Source organism: Heptranchias perlo, chromosome 23, assembly GCF_035084215.1.
Source record: "Heptranchias perlo isolate sHepPer1 chromosome 23, sHepPer1.hap1, whole genome shotgun sequence".
In the NCBI taxonomy this organism is placed as follows: Eukaryota; Metazoa; Chordata; class Chondrichthyes; order Hexanchiformes; family Hexanchidae; genus Heptranchias; species Heptranchias perlo.
In genome coordinates, this window is record NC_090347.1 from 47,766,821 (window position 1) to 47,787,804 (window position 20,984).

At 46.0% G+C, this 20,984-nt stretch overlaps 1 protein-coding gene across 1 annotated transcript in view; it reads left to right on the plus strand.

Moving 5' to 3' along the window:
- Positions 1-2,917: 2,917 nt before the first annotated feature.
- ddx41 (DEAD-box helicase 41) overlaps positions 2,918-20,984 on the plus strand; it is a 128,768-nt gene continuing 110,701 nt past the window's right edge. The window contains exons 1-5 of the mRNA XM_068004442.1: positions 2,918-3,127; positions 7,892-7,969; positions 9,700-9,856; positions 10,240-10,314; positions 16,103-16,163. Of these exons, the coding sequence (XP_067860543.1) occupies positions 3,092-3,127; positions 7,892-7,969; positions 9,700-9,856; positions 10,240-10,314; positions 16,103-16,163 (407 nt within the window). The 5' untranslated portion in view covers positions 2,918-3,091. The remainder of the gene's footprint in view (positions 3,128-7,891; positions 7,970-9,699; positions 9,857-10,239; positions 10,315-16,102; positions 16,164-20,984) is intronic.

Here is a 20,984-nt window from a genome sequence, read left to right on the forward strand (position 1 = left end):
TGGGACCACTGTTGTTCACAATTTCCAAAATTTGCAGATGATAACAAATTGGGGATATATTTAATACTGAGGAGGACAACGACAAAATACAGGATAACATCAATAAACTGGGGCCGGTTGGATCAATCTGTGTATTCCATCATAAGAACAAAGAAGCCAAACGGGAATTATATATTGAATGATACGGGAAAATACTTGATCATTGTTTCAACCCTGTCTACCTTGGTGTGATACTGGAGCATAATCTGAGTTACAAGAAACACATCATCAAGACCAAAGCTAGAGTTGGAGCTCGGAACAATATCCTAGGAAATCTTGCTAACTCTGGTGGGGTGCTGATCCAATCACTAGCAGGACTACAGCTCTTGACACTCTGTTTTTCCACTGCCGAATATGTTTGCCTGGCGTGGAAACACTCCACCACCGCAAAGAAATTGAACTCTGTTCTTTCTGCCTGGTGCCATTATGTTACTGGCTGCCTTAAACGTACCGAGGTCGACCATCTTTACCGACTGTCGAGTATTGCACCTCCAGCCAGAGCCAGACAATCTAATGATGCTCGTCATCCACTGTCCCAGCACCATCCTGCTCAGAGTAGACTGAAGTCGAGACGCAGCTTCCCGCTCTGTCAAACCTCTCGACTCCAGTGTGAGACAGTGGAGAATTAATGCCCAGAGAACAGGTCTACAGAATAAGGCATATGCTCTGGATATTGAACCTGATAAGCATCTCTCAACTGGAGTTCTGAACCGTGACCAATCTGGAACTGCCTCAATCGCCTATGCACTGGGGCTGGTCGTTCGAAAGTGATAATGTGGGAATGGGGTTACAATGACAGTAATTCAGTGAGGTGGATCTGTGGTGATGACCCACAAATGATGAACCATCTGCTCCGCTACCAACTCCGGACTGAGTCCTGTAAAGCTACTCTACTTGCCAAATACAATAATGCCAAGGCATGTGGAGCCTTGTGGCAGGGACGGATATGAAGATACATTACGACAATGACTCATTGTATTGGGAGGTTTCTGGTCCCAGGCACATGGCAGGGATTGTCTGGGATGGGCTTTTTGCTCGGATTGTGAACAGAGAGACATGAAAACAGAGACAGAAACATTTTCTGACAGTCAGGATTTTAACAGAAAGCTCGCTGCTTAAAAACACATTTCCTCATGTCACCTCTGGCCCTTTTGCCGATCACCTTAAATCTGTGTCCTCTGGTTACCGACCCTTCTGCCACTGGAAACAGTTTCTCCTTATTTACTCTGTCAAAACCGATCATGATTTTGAACACCTCTATCAAATCTCCCCTTAATCTTCTCTGTTCTAAGGAGAACATCCCCAGCTTCTCCAGTCTCTCCACATAACTGAAGTCCCTCATCCCTGGAACCATTCTAGTAAATCTCTTCTGCAACATTAGTTAGGCCACAGCTTGAGTACTGTGCACCGTTCTGGTCACCACATTACAGGAAGGATGTAATTGCACTAGAGAGGGTGCAGAGGAGATTTACGAGGATGTTGCCAGGACTGGAGAATTTTAACTATGAGAAAAGATTGGATAGGCTGGGGTTGTTTGCTTTAGAACAAAGGAAGCTGAGGGGAGATTTAATTGAGGTGTATAAAATTATGAGGGTCCTAGATAGAGTGGATAGGAAGGACCTATTTCTTTTAGCAGAGGGGTCAGTGACCAGGGGGGAATAGATTTAAAGTAATTGTTTTTTTTTTCATTATTCGTTCATGGGATGTGGACATTGCTGGCGATCCCTAATTGCCTTGAGAAGGTGGTGGTGAGCCGCCTTCTTGAACCACTGCAGTCCGTGTGGTGACGGTTCTCCCACAGTGCTGTTAGGAAGGGAGTTCCAGGATTTTGACCCAGCGACGATGAAGGAACGGTGATATATTTCCAAGTCGGGATGGTGTGTGACTTGGAGGGGAACGTGCAGGTGGTGTTGTTCCCATGTGCCTGCTGCTCTTGTCCTTCTAGGTAGAAGGATTAGAGGGGAGCTGAGGAGAATTTTTTTCACCCAGAGGGTGGTGGGGGTCTGGAACTCACTGCCTGAAAGGGTGGTAGAGGCAGAAACCCTCAACTCATTTAAAAAATACTTGGATGTGGACCTGAAGAGCCGTAACCTACAAGGCTACGGACCAAAAGCTGGAATGTGGGACGAGGCTGGGTGGCTCTTTTTCAGCCGGCACAGACACGATGGGCCAAATGGCCTCCTTCTGTGCCACACTCTCTCCAATCCTTGACATCCTTCCTAAAGTGCGGTGCCCAGAATTGAACACAATATTCCAGCTGAGGCCTAACCAGTGTTTTATTAAGGTTTAGCATAACTTCCTTGCTTTTGTACTCTATGCCTCTATAAATAAAGCCCAGCATCCTGTGTGCTGTTTTAAACCACTTTCTCAACCTGTCCTCAACCTTCTCTGTGTGTCACCCCCCCCCCCCCCCCCCCCAGGTCTCTGTTCCTCACCCCCTTTAAAACTGTACCATTTTGTTTATTTTGCCTCTCCTCATTCTTCCTGCCAAAATGCCTCACTTCACCCCTCTCTGTTCAATCCCATCCCAGACCCTCGATTCCCATTGATCATTGATCAGTCACTCAGAGCCCTGACCCCTGACCCTGACCCCTGACCCCCGGGGGCTCCGCTCTGAACTTCCCCCAGTCTGAAAAACACTTTCTTTTCTTTCTCTCATTCATTCCATTCTATCAAATCCTGCATCATTCCTCGCCCCGACTGCAGGCTTCATTCATGGGGGCGCTGCTGGGGTCAAACACCAGGCCCCGGCCCGACAGTCCGCCTCCATCCCAGCGACGCTTCTCCCTTCACCCCCGGGCCCCGACTGCTGGTCCCGCCGGGCGCTGCAGCCGCAATCCGGAACCAGCCGACCGATCGGAAGCTCTCGCCCGGACCCGGCGGACGGACCGGAAGCTCTCGCCCGGACCCGGCGGACGGACCGGAAGCTCTCGCCCGGACCCGGCGGACGGACCGGAAGCTCTCGCCCGGACCCGGCGGACGGACCGGAAACTCGGTCGCTTGTTGCCCAACAGCAGAGGCCGGGGGCCGGGGGTCGGAGCGGCGCCGAGTGATGGAGCCTCAGAGCACGGCCCGGGACCGGGGAAAGGTAGGACCCGCAGAGCGGCCCGGGACAGGGTGTGAGCCGGGTGAGGAGCTGCTTTCTCCGCCTCGGGCCCGGTGAAGGAGCCGCTGGAGCGCGGCTGCTGCTGGGAAACGGGCCGACACATTGCGCACAGCAAGATCCCACACACAGGCATGTGATAAATGACCAGAGATACCGGGTGAGGGAGAAATATTGACCGGGACACGGGGGGAACTCCCCTGCTCATCGAATAGTAAGGAATCTTACACCAGGTTATAGTCCAACTGTTTTATTTGAAAATCACAAGCTTTCGGAGGCTTTCTCCTTCGTCAGGTGAAGTGTGGGATTCCTTGAATGTTACCGCATTTATAGTCAGAGAACAATGCCTGGTGATTACAGATAATCTTTCCAACTGCCCATTGTCAAGGTAATCAAAGTGTTCAGATAGAGAGACATTACATACAGCACCACCGAATATACAAACTGCCAGAACAAAAGACAGAGAGAGAGAGAGAGAGAGAAACATCCGAAAGGAAGAGCGAGAGAGAGAGAATGACCCGTTGTACTAAAAACAGATAAATTTTGTTTCTCCGTTTGTATATTCGGTAGTCTTGTATCTAATATTTCTCTGTCTGAACACCATTCAACTCCTTTGATTACCTTGATAACGGGCAGTTGGAAAGATTATCTGTAATCACCAGGCATTGTTCTCTGATTATAAATGCGGTAACTTTCAAGGAATTCCACACTCACCTGACGAAGGAGAAATCCTCCGAAAGCTTGTGATTTTCAAATAAAACTGTTGGACTATAACCTGGTGTTGTAAGACTCCTTACATTTGTCTACCCCAGTCCATCACCGGCATCTCCACATCATCGAATAGTGGTCGTGGGATCTTCAACATCCTCCTGAGAGGGGAGACGGGGCCTCAGTTTAATGTCCCATCGGAAAGACGGCCCCTCCGACAGCGCGGCGCTCCCTCAGTACCGCCCCTCCGACAGCGCGGCGCTCCCTCAGTACCGCCCCTCCGACAGCGCGGCGCTCCCTCAGTACCGCCCCTCCGACAGCGCGGCGCTCCCTCAGTACTGCACTGGGAGTGTCAGCCTGGATTATGGGCTCAGGTCTCTGGAGTGGGACCTGAACCCACAGCCTCCTGAGTCAGGAGAGAGCTGAGCCACGGCTGAAACCTCAGGGTCCCAGAGGTAAATATGGTGCCTGACTGATGCAGACACTATAATGGTGATCATTCAGAAATGCCTGGGTTTGCCGAATCAGCCTGCATGGATTTGTTAGAGGCAAGTTGTGTTGGACAAACAGCTTATTGCAGAAGAGACTAATTCAATAGATAAAGGCAATGCTGTAGATGTGGTGATTCATAGAATCATATACTTAAAACATTTGCCTGAGGAAGGAGAAAATCTCCGAAAGCTTGTGAATTTAAAATAAAATTGCTGGACTATAACTTGGTGTTGTAAAATTGTTTACAATTGTCAACCCCAGTCCATCACCGGCATCTCCACATCATATACTTACAGCATAGAAGGAGACCATTCAGCCCATCATGTCTGCTCCAGCTGAAATAGGTCCTCCCTATCCACTCTATCTGGGCCCCTCATAATTTTATATACCTCAATTAAATCACTCCTCTGTTCCAGAGAGAACAACCCCAGCCTATCCGATCTTTCCTCATAGCTAAAATTCTCCAGTCTTGGCAACATCCTTGTAAATCTCCTCTGTAACCTCTCTAGTACATTCACATCCTTCCTGTAATGTGGTGACCAGAACTGTACGCAGTACTCAAGCTGTGGCCTAACCAATGTTTTATACAGTTCCAGCATAACCTCCCTGCTCTTATATTCTGTGCCTCGGCTAATAAAGGAAAGTATCCCATATGCCTTCTTATCCACCTTATCGACCGGTCTTGCTACCTTCAGGGATCTGTGGACATGCGCTCCAAGGTCCCTCACTTCCTCTACATCTTTCAGTATCCTCCCATTGTGTATTCCTGTGCCTTGTTTGCCCTCCCCAAATGCATTATCTCACACTTCACCGGATTGAATTCCATTTGCAACTTTTCTGCCCACCTGACCAGTCCATTGATATCTTCCTGCAGTCAACAGCTTTCCTCCTCACTATCAGCCACACGGCCAATTTTTGTATCATCTGCAAACTTCTTAATCACACCCCCTACATTTAAGTCTAAATCATTAATATATACCACGAAAAGCAAGGGACCTAGTACTGAGCCCTGCGGAACCCCACTGGAAACAGCCTTCCAGTCACAAAAACACCCGTCGACCATTACCCTTTGCTTCCTGCCACTGAGCCAATTTTGGATCCAACTTTTTTTGGAAGGCGTTTGATGAAGTGTCACACAAAAGGCTTAATAGAAAATTCTGGCTTCTGGTATGAGGAAATGTAGTAGCACGGTTAGAAAGTTAGTTGAGATAAGAAAGAAAGGGTTAGGGTAAATGGTTTTTTCCTAGACTAGAGAAGGGTTTGAAGTGCGGTACTCCAGGGGGCAGTACGGGGAACACAATCTTGAAATTCGCATATGACAAAAGTAAGAGGTTTGGTAAACAGTGAAGATACTGTAAAAGATTTCAGGAAGACTCAGACAGGTTAGAGGAATGGGCAGACAGGCAGTAAGTAGATGCAGTTTAATATAGGGAAGTGAAGTAATGCCGTCTGAGGGGAAAAAACAAGGAATAAGAGTATAGGCTCAATCGAAAGACACTGACGGCTGGGGATGACAGAGACCCAGGGGTTTGAATATATAATTCCCTGAAAGTGCGAGTACAGGAGATAAATCTATTTTTAAAGAAAGACTAATAGAATTTTGGGCAAGTGTCCGCTTGGCTCAGTTGATAGCACACTTAATTCTGGCCCCACTCCCGAGACCTGAGCACACAAACTAGGCTCACACTTCACTGAGGGAGTGCTGCACTGTCAGAGGTGCTGTCTTTCCGAGGCCATGTCTGCCTGTTCCGGTGAAGAAGAGCAGGAAGTTTTTCTGACTCCAGGCCAACATTCTCGAAACATAGATTATCTGCTCATTCACCTCATCGCTATTGGTAGGATCTTCCTGTGCATAAATTAGTTGCCGTGTTTCTTGCATTACAACATTGCTGCACTTCAAAATTAATTGTGAAGCACTTTGGGATATCCTGAGAACATGAAAGACGCTTTATAAATGTAAGTTCTTAATATTTTGTCTCTCTCGTATGTAGTATAAGAAATAACTTCCATTTATGTCGTGTCTTCCACTACTCAGGATGTCACAGAGCACCTCACAGGCAATCATTGCCTTGTACAGATGTATCATTATGTCTAACAATGATTGGGCCACAGTTAGAGTACTATGTGCAGTCGTGGTGCCCCACAGATAGCGTACAATGTAGATTCACCATGATGTTGCCAGAGATGGAAACTGGTAATGAGAGACTTGCGATACTGGGACTATTGCCACTGGAGCAGAGATGGATAAGAGGAGATTTAGTTTGACGGGACAGTGTAGAGGAAGATTTACTCTGTATCTAACCTGTGCTGTACCTGCCCTGGGAGTGTTTGATGGGACAGTGTAGAGGGAGCTTTACTCTGTATCTAACCTGTGCTGTACCTGCCCTGGGAGTGTGATGGGACAGTGTGGAGGGAGCTTTACTCTGTATCTAACCCGTGCTGTACCTGCCCTGGGAGTGTTTGATGGGATAATGTAGAGAGAGATTTACTCTGTATCTAACCCGTGCTGTACCTGCCCTGGGAGTGTTTGGGACAGTGTAGAGGGAGCTTTACTCTGTATCTAACCCGTGCTGTACCTGCCCTGGGAGTGTTTGGGACAGTGTAGAGGGAGCTTTACTCTGTATCTAACCCGTGCTGTACCTGCCCTGGGAATGTTTGATGGGACAGTGTAGAGGGAGCTTTACTCTGTATCTAACCCGTGCTGTACCTGCCCTGGGAGTGTTTGATGGGACAGTGTAGAGGGAGCTTTGTGTTTATGACGACACACTTTCATGTTGTTTGATCTTTCACCAGAACAATACCGGGGCTTAGAGGGTTAAACTATGAGGATAGGTTGCATAAACTTGGCTTGTATTCCCTTGAGTTTAGAAGATTGAGGGGTAATCTGGTTGAAGTATTTAAAATGATAAAGGGATTTGATAGAGTAGATACAGAGAAACTATATCCCCTGGTGGGGGAATCCAAAACAAGGGGGCATAACCTTGATATTGGCGCTAGGCCATTTAGGAAGGATGTCAGGAATTACTTTTTCACACAAAGGGTAGTGGAAATCTGGAACTCTGTCCCCCAAGAGGCTGTGGATGTTGGATCAATTGGAGCTTTCAAGTTTGAGAGTGTTTGTTAGGTAAGTGTATCAGGGATAAGGAGCAAAGGCAGGAAAGTGAAGATGAGGTCCAGATCAGCCATGATATGATTGAATGGTGGAACAGGCTCGAAGGGCTGAAGGATCCACTTATGTTCCTATGATCCTCTTAATTCTTCCCTTCAATTTGCTGGAACGATGAGTGAGATCTCTGTAACTAACTCTGATAGGCTGCACCCCAGTGTTATTCCGCTCCAAATGCTCTTTCCAGGTACAAGCCAAATTTGGATGGACATAATGTGGAATTTATCCTGCTGGGTGTTTTTCACAGTTCAGGTGGATGTAATAGAAAAGTTTTACACCAAACCCCCATGACACTTTACTGGTGACAGTCCTGCGGTGCCACTCCCTGGACCAAAACTGGTAACTGTGTGGAATGTACCTTAAAGGATTATTTTGTATTACAGCGCACACGGTCGGAGGATGAGGAGGAAGAGGAGGAGTACGTTCCATATGTTCCTGTTAAGCAGAGAAAACAGCAGATGGTGAGTGTTGATTGTGCAACTGTTAGTTGAGTTTGAACAGGATGCATTCAGTAAGATGGACTCCCTCTGCTGCTATCTGGGACTTCCTTTCTTATCATTCCCATTGCTTTGATATTTATTTTTCTCAGTGGTGATGGGAAGACAGATCGTTCCTGCAAGCTCTGCTAAGATTGGAGCCCTGTGATCTGACGACTGATCTCGGTCATCCTGGTGAGGTCGTAGTTAATCTCGTCTTGTTCTAACCCTGCTCCCCCTTTCTGTGCCATGTGGCTGAGATCAGGAACTTGCCACATAATGACCAGGCTTAGGAGCTGTATTCCACCATTCTTGGAACTTAGAGCAGAGAAATAGTCCCCGAGAGCTCATTCTGCCACTGTGCAGTGATATCCAGCTGTTCCTATGGCTGAATTGGTTTGGTCAGTGATTAGCTGGTCCGTGCATACGAGGAAGGTGTCCAGCTTTGATCTCTGGCCTGTGCTGAACTCAGTAAGGGCAGCGGAAGGAGTTCTACAATGGATCTGAGCACACTCGGTCTGGGGAGGGGAAATATCAGCCAGAGCTCCTGCTCCTGATCACTGTCCACTGGAAGGTGGATGTGGACGTCAGCTTCAATGTGATATCCTCGATGGTCAAATATTGCATAAGCTCTCACTGGGCTCATGTGAAGAGTGGGCCTTTGGGTGAGCTGCTAGTGTCTGTGGATCTGAACCCCAGCAAAGGTCAGCACCAAAAGGAGTACAACACCTCTGTCAAACTCTGTGTGTGTTCATTGTTCAGTGTAAAGAGTGAAATTTTGGTTTTGTATGTGTGTTCAGTGCAAGTAATCATAGAAAGTTATGGCACAAAAGGAGGCCATTCGGCCCATCGTGTCCATGGCGGCAGTGCAGGTTGGGTTTAGTGTGTGTACAGTGCAAGGAGTGAAGGTTTGGTTTAGTGTGTGTACAATGTTTGGTTTAGTGTGTGTACAATGCAAGGAGTGAATGTTTGGTTTAGTGTGTGTACAGTGCAAGGAGTGAAGGTTTGGTTTAGTGTGTGTACAGTGCAAGGAGTGAATGTTTGGTTTAGTGTGTGTACAATGTTTGGTTTAGTGTGTGTACAGTGCAAGGAGTGAATGTTTGGTTTAGTGTGTGTACAGTGCAAGGAGTGAAGGTTTGGTTTAGTGTGTGTACAATGTTTGGTTTAGTGTGTGTACAGTGCAAGGAGTGAAGGTTTGGTTTAGTGTGTGTACAATGCAAGGAGTGAATGTTTGGTTTAGTGTGTGTACAGTGCAAGGAGTGAAGGTTTGGTTTAGTGTGTGTACAATGCAAGGAGTGAAGGTTTGGTTTAGTGTGTGTACAGTGCAAGGAGTGAAGGTTTGGTTTAGTGTGTGTACAGTGCAAGGAGTGAAGGTTTGGTTTAGTGTGTGTACAGTGCAAGGAGTGAAGGTTTGGTTTAGTGTGTGTACAGTGCAAGGAGTGAAGGTTTGGTTTAGTGTGTGTACAGTGCAAGGAGTGAAGGTTTAAATTCTTATAAAGACAATGCTGTGGCTGTTACTGCACACTGATCAAGTGTTTCTTTTGGCTGGGTTTTAAACCTGCAGTGTCAGTGTGGACCGAGGAGTGTATCGAGCTGGGAAGAATGCTGGGATAACCCAGAGTGTTAACCAGCCTCTGGTACAGGAAAGAATGTGGTGATTTGACAGTTCCTCCTTGCTGCTATCTGGAGTCTGATTCTTTTGTCTGTGTGTCCAGATGGAGAAGCTGGTGCGGATACGGAGGAAAGATGCCCTGGATGATGATCGGGACAGTGGCAGTGACCGCCGGGAGGATGATGGGGACGGCCCACTGGGGCCACGGTCCAACATCAGTCTGCTGGACCAGCACCAACAGCTGAAGGAGAAGGCAGAAGGTGCAGCATTTCTATTCCAGTAGCCACTGTCAGGCGGGCCTGGAGAACTGTATATTCTGTGGGAAGGAGTGACAAGCCCTCTCCTCAGTCAGTGACAAAGCATTAATGACTGGCCAATTCAAAGTAACCCTTTCAATAGTTGCGGTTACATTTTAAGTTGTTTACATTTTCCTGGAGGACAAAATGCCCGCAGTGATGGGGCCAGGACGATACGTTCCTCCCCTCCACGTGGGATACGGGGCAGTCCGACACTCACTGTGACAGAGAGGGGGTTTCGGACCAATTCAGGGAGGGCAGCTGTTAAATTCTGTGTTAGTGATGATATTGCCTGATTTTGAATCTGGATTTGCCGCCGGGTTCACACTCTGGTTTGTGTTTTGCAGCACGCAAAGAATCTGCGAAAGAAAAACGGCTGAAAGAAGAGGAGAAAATTCTGGAAAGTGTTGCTGAAGGCAGAGGTTGGTTTAATTGTTGTAACTATTGGGGCAGGGGGTGTTACATGGAATCTATAGCACAGAGACAGGCTATTCAGCCCACTGGTCTGTGCCGGTATTTATAATCCACACGAACCTCCTCCCACTCTAATTGCCTCTTTCTCCTGCCCCATCACCCCCATATGCCTCTATTCCCTTCTCCCTCATGTCTGCATCAAGCTCCCTCCCTTAAATGTGTCAATGCTCTCTGCTTCATCTGCTCCCTTCTCTTTCTCACCACTCTTTGTGTAAAGAAATTCCTCCTAAATTCGATATTTGATCTGTTAGTGACTATCTTATTTATGCCCCCTTGTTCTGGACTCCCCCACAAGTGGAAACAGTTTCTCCATGTCCACCCTATCAAACCTCTTCCTAATTTTAAAGACCTCTATCAGGTCACCCCTCAGACTTCTCTTTTCCAGAGAAAAGAGCCCCAGCCCGTTCAATCTTTCCTGATATTCCTCGGAATTCTGGTAACATCCTTGTAAATCTTTTCTGCACTTTCTCCAGTACTTCAATGTCCTTTTTATAATATGGAGATCAGAACTGTGCACAGTACTCCAAATGTGGCCTAACCAAGGTTCTACACAAATTGAACAGTACCTCCCTGCCTTTGTATTCTATTCCTCTAGAAATTAACACTAGAACTTTGTTTGCACTCTTTATGGTCTTATCAGCTTGTGCTGCTACTTTTAGTGATTTATCTGTCTGCATTCCCAGATCTCTTTGCCTCCCGACCCCATTTAGTTTCTTATCTTCCAAGGCCTAAGTGGCCTCCTTATTCCTCCTATCGAAATGAAGCCTCTCACACTTCACTGTGTTGAATTTCATTTACCTGCCCACTCTGCAACCTCTTTGCCTTCCTGTATTTTGGTGCAGTCCTCTACATTATTAGCTATACCCTCCCAATTTCTCAGTCTAAGTCATTTCTGTACATGGTGAACAACAGTGGTCCCAGCACAGATCCCTGGGAACACCATTTCCCAGTTTCTGCCAGTCTGAAAAACTTCCCTCAACTCCTCGCCTCTGTGCTCTGTTTTGTAGTCAGTTTTCAATCCATTCTGTTTCCTGGTTCCTGGCTCCACACGCCCTGAGTCTCTTATGTTGCACCTTATCGAAGGCCTTTTGAAAGTCTATGTATAACATCCACTGCATTGACCCCGTCTACGCTTTCTGTTAATTCTCTAAAGAATTCAATAAAGTAGGTTAAACATGATTTTCCTTTTAGAAATCCATGCTGACTATTTTTATTATATTCTGTCACTAGATGTTTTCTTATCTGATCTTTTAGCAAAAATTCTGGTATTTTTCCTACCATTAACATTAAGCTAACTGGCCTATAGTTCCTTGGATTAGTCTGTCTCCCATTTGTGAAAATGGGAATTACATTTGCTGCCTGCCCATCCTCTGGCACTATTGTATTTTTATATATGGATACTGGTGCCTCCCTAATTTGAGTATCAGTGGTGTGATCCATCTGGACCCACCCGGGGTTTTGTCCTTTAGATGGTTGACTATCTCTATCTTTCTTTATTAACCATCGTACTGTTCCTCTTGACTTTCTCCTATTGTCATTTCCTTTGTTAGTCTCTTCACTGAAAACTGAGGCAAAGTATCTGTTCAATATAAAAAAGGAGGGGGTGGCAATTTTGGTTAAGGAAACAATTACAGCTGTGAGGAGGGATGACATGTTAGTAGGATCATCAAATGAGGTCATATGGGTTGAGCTAAAGAACAAAAAAGGGGCAGTCACACTGCTGGGAGTGTACTATAGACCCCCAAACAGTCAGAGGGAGATAGAAGAGCAAATATGTTGGCAAATTTCTGAAGTGCAAAAACAATAGGGCAGTAATAGTAGGGGATTTCAACTACCCGAATATTAACTGGGATACAATCAGTGCAAAAGGTATAGAGGGTGCAGAATTCTTAAATTGCATTCAGGAGAATTTTTTTAGCCAGTATATAGCAAGCTCAACGAGAGGTGGGGGGGGGGGCAGTTCTGGATTTAGTTTTGGGGAATGAAGCTGGGCAGGTAGAAGGAGTATCAGTGGGAGAGCATTTTGGTGGCAGTGAACATAATTCAGTTAGATTTAGCATAGTTATGGAAAAGGACAAAGACAGAACAGGAATTAAAGTTCTCAATTGGGGAAAAGGCCAATTTTACTAAGCTGAGAAGTGATTTAGCAAAAGTGGACTGGAAACAGCTACTTGAAGGTAAATCAGTGTCAGAGCAGTGGGAGACATTCAAGGGGGAGATTCAAGGGGTGCAGAGTAAACATGTTCCCACAAAGAGAAAGGGTGGGACTGCCAAATCTAGAGCCCCCTGGATATCAAGAAGCAAACAGGGTAAGATAAGGCAGAAAAAGAAAGCCGATGATAGACACCGGGAATTCAATACTACAGAAAGCTTAGGAGTATACAAAGTGCAGGGGTGAAGTTAAAAAAGAAATTAGGAAAGCAAAGAGAGAGCATGAAAAAATACTGGCAAGTAAAATCAAAGAAAACCCAAAGACATTTTATGAATACATTGAGAGCAAGAGGATAACTAAGGAAAGAGTAGGGCCTATTAGAGACCAAAAAGGTCACCTATGTGTGGAGGTGGAAGATGTGGGTATGGTTCTTAATGAATTTTTTGCATCTGTCTTTACAAAGGAGAGGGATGATACAGAGATTGAAGTTAAGGAGGAGGAGTGTGAAATATTGGATGGGATAAACATAGTGAGAGAGGAAGTATTAAGGGGATTAGCACCTTTGAAAGTAGGTAAATCACCAGGGTCGGATGAAATGTATCCCAGGTTGTTAAAAGAAGCAAGGGAGGAAATAGCGGAGGCTCTGACCATCATTTTCTAATCCTCACTGGATACAGGCGTAGTGCCGGAGGATTGGAGGACTGCTAACGTTGTACCGTTGTTTAAAAAGGGAGAAAGTGATAGACCCAGTAATTACAGGCCAGTCAGCCTAACCTCGGTGGTGGGCAAATTATTGGAATCAATTCTGAGGGACAGGATAAACCGTCACTTAGAAAGGCACGGACTAATCAAGGATGGTCAGCATGGATTTATTAAGGGAAGGTACTGTCTGACTAACTTGATTGAATTTTTTGAGGAGGTAACAAGGAGGATCGATGAGGGTAGCGTAATTGATGTAATCTACATGGATTTTAGCAAGGCTTTTGACAAGGTCCCACATGGCAGACTGGTCAAAAAAGTAAAAGCCCATGGGATCCAACGGAATGTGTCAAATTGGATCCAAAATTGGTTCAGTGGCAGGAAGCAAAGGGTAATGGTCAACAGGTGATTTTGTGACTGGAAGGCTGTTTCCAGTGGGTTGCTGCAGGGCTCGGTACTCTGTTCTTTGCTTTTTGTGATATACATTAACGATTTAGACTCCAACGTGTAGGGGGCATGATTAAGACATTTGCGGATGACACAAAGATAGGCCGTGTAGTTGATAGTGAGGAGGAAAGCTGTTGACTGCAGGAAGATATTAATGGACTGGTCAGATGGGCAGAAAAGTGGCAAATGGAATTCAATCCGGAGAAGTGTGAGGTAATGCATTTGGGGAGAGCAAACAAGGCAAGGAAATACACAATAAATGGGAGGATACTGAGAGGTGTAGAGGAAGTGAGGGACCTTGGAGTGCATGTCCACAGATCCCTGAAGGTAGCAGGACAGGTAGATAAGGTGGTTAAGAAGGCATACTTTCCTTTATTAGCTGAGGCACAGAATATAAGAGCAGGGAGGTTATGCTGGAACTGTATAAAACACTGGTTAGGCCACAGCTTGAGTACTGCGTATAGTTCTGGTCACCACATTACAGGAAGGATGTAATTGCACTAGAGAGGGTGCAGAGGAGATTTATGAGGATGTTGCCAGGGCTGGAGAATTTTAGCTATGAGGAAAGATTGGATAGGCTGGGGTTGTTTTCCTTGGAACAGAGGAGGCTGAGGGGAGATTTATTTGAGGTGTACAAAATTATGAGGGGCCTAGATAGAGTGGATAGGGAGGACCTATTTCCCATAGCGGAGGGGTCAATAACTAGGGGGGCATAGATTTAAAATGATTGGTAGAAGGATTAGAGGGGAGCTGAGGAGAAATTTTTCACCCAGAGGGTGGTGGGGGTCTGGAACTCACTTCCTGAAAGGGTGGTAGAGGCAGAAACTCTCAACTCATTTAAAAAGTACCTGGATGTGCTCCTGAAGAGCAGTGACCTGCAGGGCTACGGACCAAGTGTGGGAAAGTGGGATTAGGCTGGGTGGCTCGTTTCTCAGCCGGCGTGGACATGATGGGCTGAATGGACTCCTTCTGTGCCGTAGATTTTCTATGATTCTCGTATCCCTGCCATTTCAGTAATATTTCCTGTGAGTTTACCTTGCTCATCCCTTAGTGGCCCTGACCCTGTCTTAATTCTCCTTTTGTTACTTATGTGCCTATAAAATACTTTTTTAATATTCTTTGATATTTTCATTACATATTTCCTAATTGTCTTTTTTATCTCTTTCCTAAGCTCATCAAATTCCCGTTTGACATCCTTTCCATTATTGTTTATGTATTTTGCGTATCTCTTTTCTTCAGATTCAATTTTAACTTCACCTCTTTATTTTTCCTTGGCATCTAATTCTTGGCTAGTTTAGTTTTTTTTGGTGGAATATATTTCTGCTGAACTCTCTTGATTTTCTCCTTTAAATAATGTCCACTGTTCTAATTCTTTGTCAGCACTTCTCCAGTTTACCTTCTGTAGTTCCATCCTCATTCCCTCGTAGTTGGCATTTTTCCAGCCTGTTGCTTTGGTCTTTGTACTATCAATATCTCTCTCGATTATTATCTTCACCATTATTACATTGTGATCACTACTCCCTAGATGTTCCCCCACACTTACTCCTCTTTCCCATTACTAGGTCCAGCAGAGCTTCGTCCCTTGTTGGGCCTCTTACATATTGGTTGAGAAGGAATCTTGTACACACTGTAAAAAAACACTCCATTCCCTCCTCCCCTTTCACTTCCTCTCCCTGCCAGTTTATTTGGAATCCTCCAAGATTATGATTCTAAAGGAAAACATTTTTTATTGGGATACAGCAACATAAATAACGTGCTGGTGAGTCAATAAAAGCAAAAAGCTGACGAGCTTTGGGGGCCCTCTGAGCTCCCCTCACAGATTGGCGGTGTCCAGAAAGCCCCATTTGGAAAAGCTCTGCTCTAATGCACGTGACGCTGTCTGTCAGGAGAGTGGAGACCCCTGGAGGGCGTATAAATTTAATTCTCAGGGGTGGCCCACACACATCAGTTTGAAAATCCCGGTTTTAGAGTAGATGTGAAATCCAAGAATATGGGAGACAGAGAAGAACTGACAAACAGAAATCGAGAAGGGCGATGGAAAGTTCTAGAGACAGTCACTCTCCTCATGGGCCAATGAAAACGCACCTCTTGATGTACCCTGAGTCTTACAGACCAGAAAGCCCCAGGTTCCCTATCTTGTCTGTGCTGAGGTAGCTAATGTCTGATTTAGTGAGAGCAAATAACCAGCCACGATTTTTGCCCCTCATCGACATTGTGACCCCTGCTGTAGGTGTGTTTGGGCAAGGGTGGGGTCAGGCTTGGCTGCGATGATATCCAAAGTCAAATAGCCTGCTGACACTTTGTGACTGGGCGAGGTCTGGGAGATGATGCAGTGTGTGGAGTCGAATCCGAGTATAAGTCACGGGCTCCGCACTGCTGAAAGGGAGGGGAAGGTAGCACTGCCAAGCTGTGGTCAAGCTCTTTCGTTTCTCTTGTAGCTCTGATGTCTGTGAAGGAAATGGCGAAGGGTATTACCTACGACGACCCAATCAAAACCAGGTGAGCATGTATGCTTCCTGACTGAATTATTCTGGTATTTTCAGCCTTGTAAAAGATTTGAGAAACTGGTGAAAATATTGAACTTGTGGTGCATGCTACTATTTAAATTAAAATTTATTAATATCAAAAATGGTTCAAGTCAGATCAGTGAGTATAAACCATAAGGAAAATGTACCAATAAAAAAACAGCATAAACAAATCCAATTAGTGAGCATTGGATAATCAAGGGCAGCAAAGATTAGTTAAAGGTTTGACAAATGTAAGAGTTTTGTTTCAGTGACTGATTGGATTAAGGGAGTGCAGTAGATGTGGTGTATATGGATTCTCAGAAGGCCTCAACCAACAGATTAACAAAAAACAGATTGTCTGGTCATTATCACATTGCAGTTTGTGGGATCTTGCTGTGCGTAAATTGGCTGCCACATTTCCTACATTACAACAGTGACTACACTCCCCTGCTGCTCTTCGAAATAGTGCCTTGAGATCTTTTACCTCTCATCCAAAAGACGGCACTTCTGACAGTGCAGCTCTCCCTCAGTACTGCACTGAAGTGTCAGCCTAGATTATGTGCTCAAGTCCCTGGTGTGGGACTTGAACCCACAACCTTCTGTCTCTGAGGTGAGAGTTCTACCACTGAGCCCCGGCAGGTGTGCTGGCCGCCCCGGCAGGTGGGTTCCCCCTCTGTAGCCGGGTTCCTCGTAGAAGATTCAGGCCCGGTCCACTGTGCTACAGGACTGGGTGTCATGGCACCCAAAGTATTATAGACACTTGGACTGTTAACTGTGAACTCCAGCATCTCCCCATCAAATTCAGGCTTCATCAACCCTCATTTTGTAGGAAACGGTTCTTGTCTGTAAACAAATAAAAATGGGATAGACTGCACCATTTATTGGAGTATCGGGGGGGGGGATAAACAATGGGATAGACTGCACCATTTATTGGAGTATCGGCGGGGGGGATAAACAATGGGATAGACTGCACCATTTATTGGAGTATCGGGGGAGGAAACAATGGGATAGACTGCACCATTGGAGTATCGGCGGTGGGGGGGGATAAACAATGGGATAGACTGCACCATTTATTGGAGTATCGGGGGAGGAAACAATGGGATAGACTGCACCATTGGAGTATCGGCGGTGGGGGGGGATAAACAATGGGATAGACTGCACCATTGGAGTATCGACGGTGGGGGGGGGATAAACAATGGGATAGACTGCACCATTTATTGGAGTATCGGGGGGGCGGGGATAAACAATGGGATAGACTGCACCATTTATTGGAGTATCGGGGGGGGCGGGGATAAACAATGGGAGAGACTGCACCATTTATTGGAGTATCGGGGGGGCGGGGATAAACAATGGGATAGACTGCACCATTTATTGGAGTATCGGGGGAGGAAACAATGGGAGAGACTGCACCATTTATTGGAGTATCGGGGGGGGCGGGGATAAACAATGGGAGAGACTGCACCATTTATTGGAGTATCGGGGGAGGAAACAATGGGAGAGACTGCACCATTTATTGGAGTATCGGGGGGGGCGGGGATAAACAATGGGATAGACTGCACCATTTATTGGAGTATCGGGGGGGGCGGGGATAAACAATGGTAGAGACTGCACCATTTATTGGAGTATCGGGGGGGGCGGGGATAAACAATGGGATAGACTGCACCATTTATTGGAGTATCGGGGGGGGCGGGGATAAACAATGGGATAGACTGCACCATTTATTGGAGTATCGGGGGGGCGGGGATAAACAATGGGAGAGACTGCACCATTTATTGGAGTATCGAGGGGGGCGGGGATAAACAATGGGAGAGACTGCACCATTTATTGGAGTATCGGGGGGGCGGGGATAAACAATGGGAGAGACTGCACCATTTATTGGAGTATCGGGGGGGGCGGGGATAAACAATGGGAGAGACTGCACCATTTATTGGAGTATCGGGGGGGCGGGGATAAACAATGGGAGAGACTGCACCATTTATTGGAGTATCGGGGGGGGCGGGGATAAACAATGGGATAGACTGCACCATTTATTGGAGTATCGGGGGGGGCGGGGATAAACAATGGGATAGACTGCACCATTTATTGGAGTATCGGGGGGGCGGGGATAAACAATGGGAGAGACTGCACCATTTATTGGAGTATCGGGGGAGGAAACAATGGGAGAGACTGCACCATTTATTGGAGTATCGGGGGAGGAAACAATGGGAGAGACTGCACCATTTATTGGAGTATCGGGGGAGGAAACAATGGGAGAGACTGCTTTGTGTTAGATTATGGTTGGGGGGCTGAATATTGGAATGTTAGATCAGAATGAGGGGAATGATGTTTCCCCCTTGAGCAGGTAAGGTTATTTCATCCTGCCTGAGGTGTGGTGCAGACCTGCTTCCCAAATAGTCTGTGCCATCCTCCTCCGTGTGACTGAACACACTCCCCCGGGATATGGTGCCTTATTAATCTACCCCACCACCTCTGCAATGACCTTGTGAACTGACCCTGTGTGTGAGCAATGCCGTGACAAACATTCATAGTATGATATTAGGTGCAGTACAGGAGGAGGCCGTTCGGCCCATCGTGTCTGTGCTGGCGAGCGATCCAATTAGTCCCATTCCCCTGCTCTTTCCCCGTTGTCCTGCGTATTTTTTCCCTTCAAGTATTTATCCAATTCCTTTTTGAAAGTTACTATTGAATCTGCTTCCATCACACTTTCAGGCAGTTGTAAACAATTTTACAACACCAAGTTATAGTCCAGCAATTTTATTTTAAATTCACAAGCTTTCGGAGGCTTCCTCCTTCCTCAGGTAAACATTTACCTGAGGAAGGAGGAAGCCTCCGAAAGCTTGTGAATTTAAAATAAAATTGCTGGACTATAACTTGGTGTTGTAAAATTGTTTACAATTGTCAACCCCAGTCCATCACCGGCATCTCCACATCATGACTTTCAGGCAGTGCATTCCTGATCATTATTACTCGCTGTATTAAAAAAAAATTCTCCTCATCCCCCTTTGGTTCTTTCTCCGATCACCTTAAATCTGTGTCCTCTGGTTACCGAACCCTCTGCCACTGGAAACAGTTTCTCCTTATTCACTCTGTCAAATCCATTCATGATTTTGAACACCTCGATCAAATCTTCCCTTAACCTTCTCTGTTCTAAGGAGAACAACCCCAGCTTCTCCAGTCTATCCACATAACTGAAGTCCCTCATCCCTGGCACCATTCTAGTAAATCTCTTCTGCACCCTCTCTAAGGCTTTGACATCCTTCCTAAAGTGTGATGCCCAGAACTGAACAAAATACTCCAGCTGAGGTCCAATCAGTGTTTTATAAACGGATATCATAACTTCCTTGCTTTTGTATTCCATACCTCTGTTAATAAAGCCCAGGATATCTCACGCCTTTTTAACAGCTTTAACTTGCAAACCTGCCACCTTCCAAGATTTGTGTATGTGCACCCCCAGGTCTCTCTGTCCCTGTGCTCCCCTTAAAATCGTACCATTTAGTTTATATTACATCCCCTCATTCTTCCTTCCAAAATGCATCACTTCACACTTCTCTGCATTAAATTTAATCTGCCATGTATCTGCCCATTTCACCATTCTATGTCCTCCTGAAGTCCGTTACTATCCTTCACATTGTTTACTGCATTTCCGTGTTTCGTGTCATCTGCAAACTTAGAAGTGATGCCCTCTATACCCAAGTTTGGCTCATCAATATATATCAAAAAGAGCAGTGGTCCTAATACTGACCCCTGGGAAACACCACTGTATACTTCCCTCCAGTCTGAAAAACAATCATTCACCACTACTCTCTGCTTTCTGTCCCTTAGCCAATTTTGTATCCACGCTGCCACTGCCCCTTTAATCCCATGGGCTTTAATTTTGCTAACAAGTCTATTATGTGGTACTTTATCAATTGCCTTTTGAAAGTCCATATACACAACATCAACCACACTACCCTCTTCAACCCTCTCCGTTACTTCACCAAAGAACTCCATCAAGTTAGACAAACACGATTTTCCTTTAACAAATCCGTGCTGACTTTCATTTATTCGCCCATACTTTTCCAAGTGCCAATGAATTTTGTCCCTGATTATTGTCTCTAAAGGTTTCCCCACCACCAATATTAGGCTGACTGGCCTGTAATTGCCTGGTTTATCACACTTCCCTTTTTTAAATAGGGGTGTAATATTTGCAATTCTCCAGTTCTGCGGCACCACTCCCATATCTAAGGAGGATTGGAAGATTATGACCAGAGCCTTCGCAATTTCCACCCTTACTTCCCTCAGTAACCTAGGATGCATCCCATCTGGACCGGGTGACTTCTCTACTTTGAGCACTGCCAATCTTTTAAGTATCTACCTGTCGCAAATGCATCTATCCATGACAGTATTGGTAGGAGTGACCACCGCGCAGTCCTCGTGGAGATGAGGTCCCGTCTTCGCATTGAGGACACCATCCAACGTGTTGTGTGGCACTACCACCGTGCTAAATGGGATAGGTTCAGAACAGATCCAGCAGCTCAAAACTGAGCACCCTTGAGGCACTGTGGGCCATCAGCAGCATCAGAATTGTATTCCAGCACAATCTGTAACCTCATGGCCCGGCATATTCTTCACTCTACCATTACCAACAAGCCAGGGGATCAACCCTGGTTCAATGAGGAGTGTAGAAGAGCATGCCAGGAGTAGCACCAGGCGTACCTAAAAATGAGGTGCCAACCCGGTGAAGCTGCAACTCAGGACTACATGCATGCTAAACAGCGGAAGCAACATGCTATAGACAGAGCAAAGTGATTCCACAACCAACGGATCAGATCAA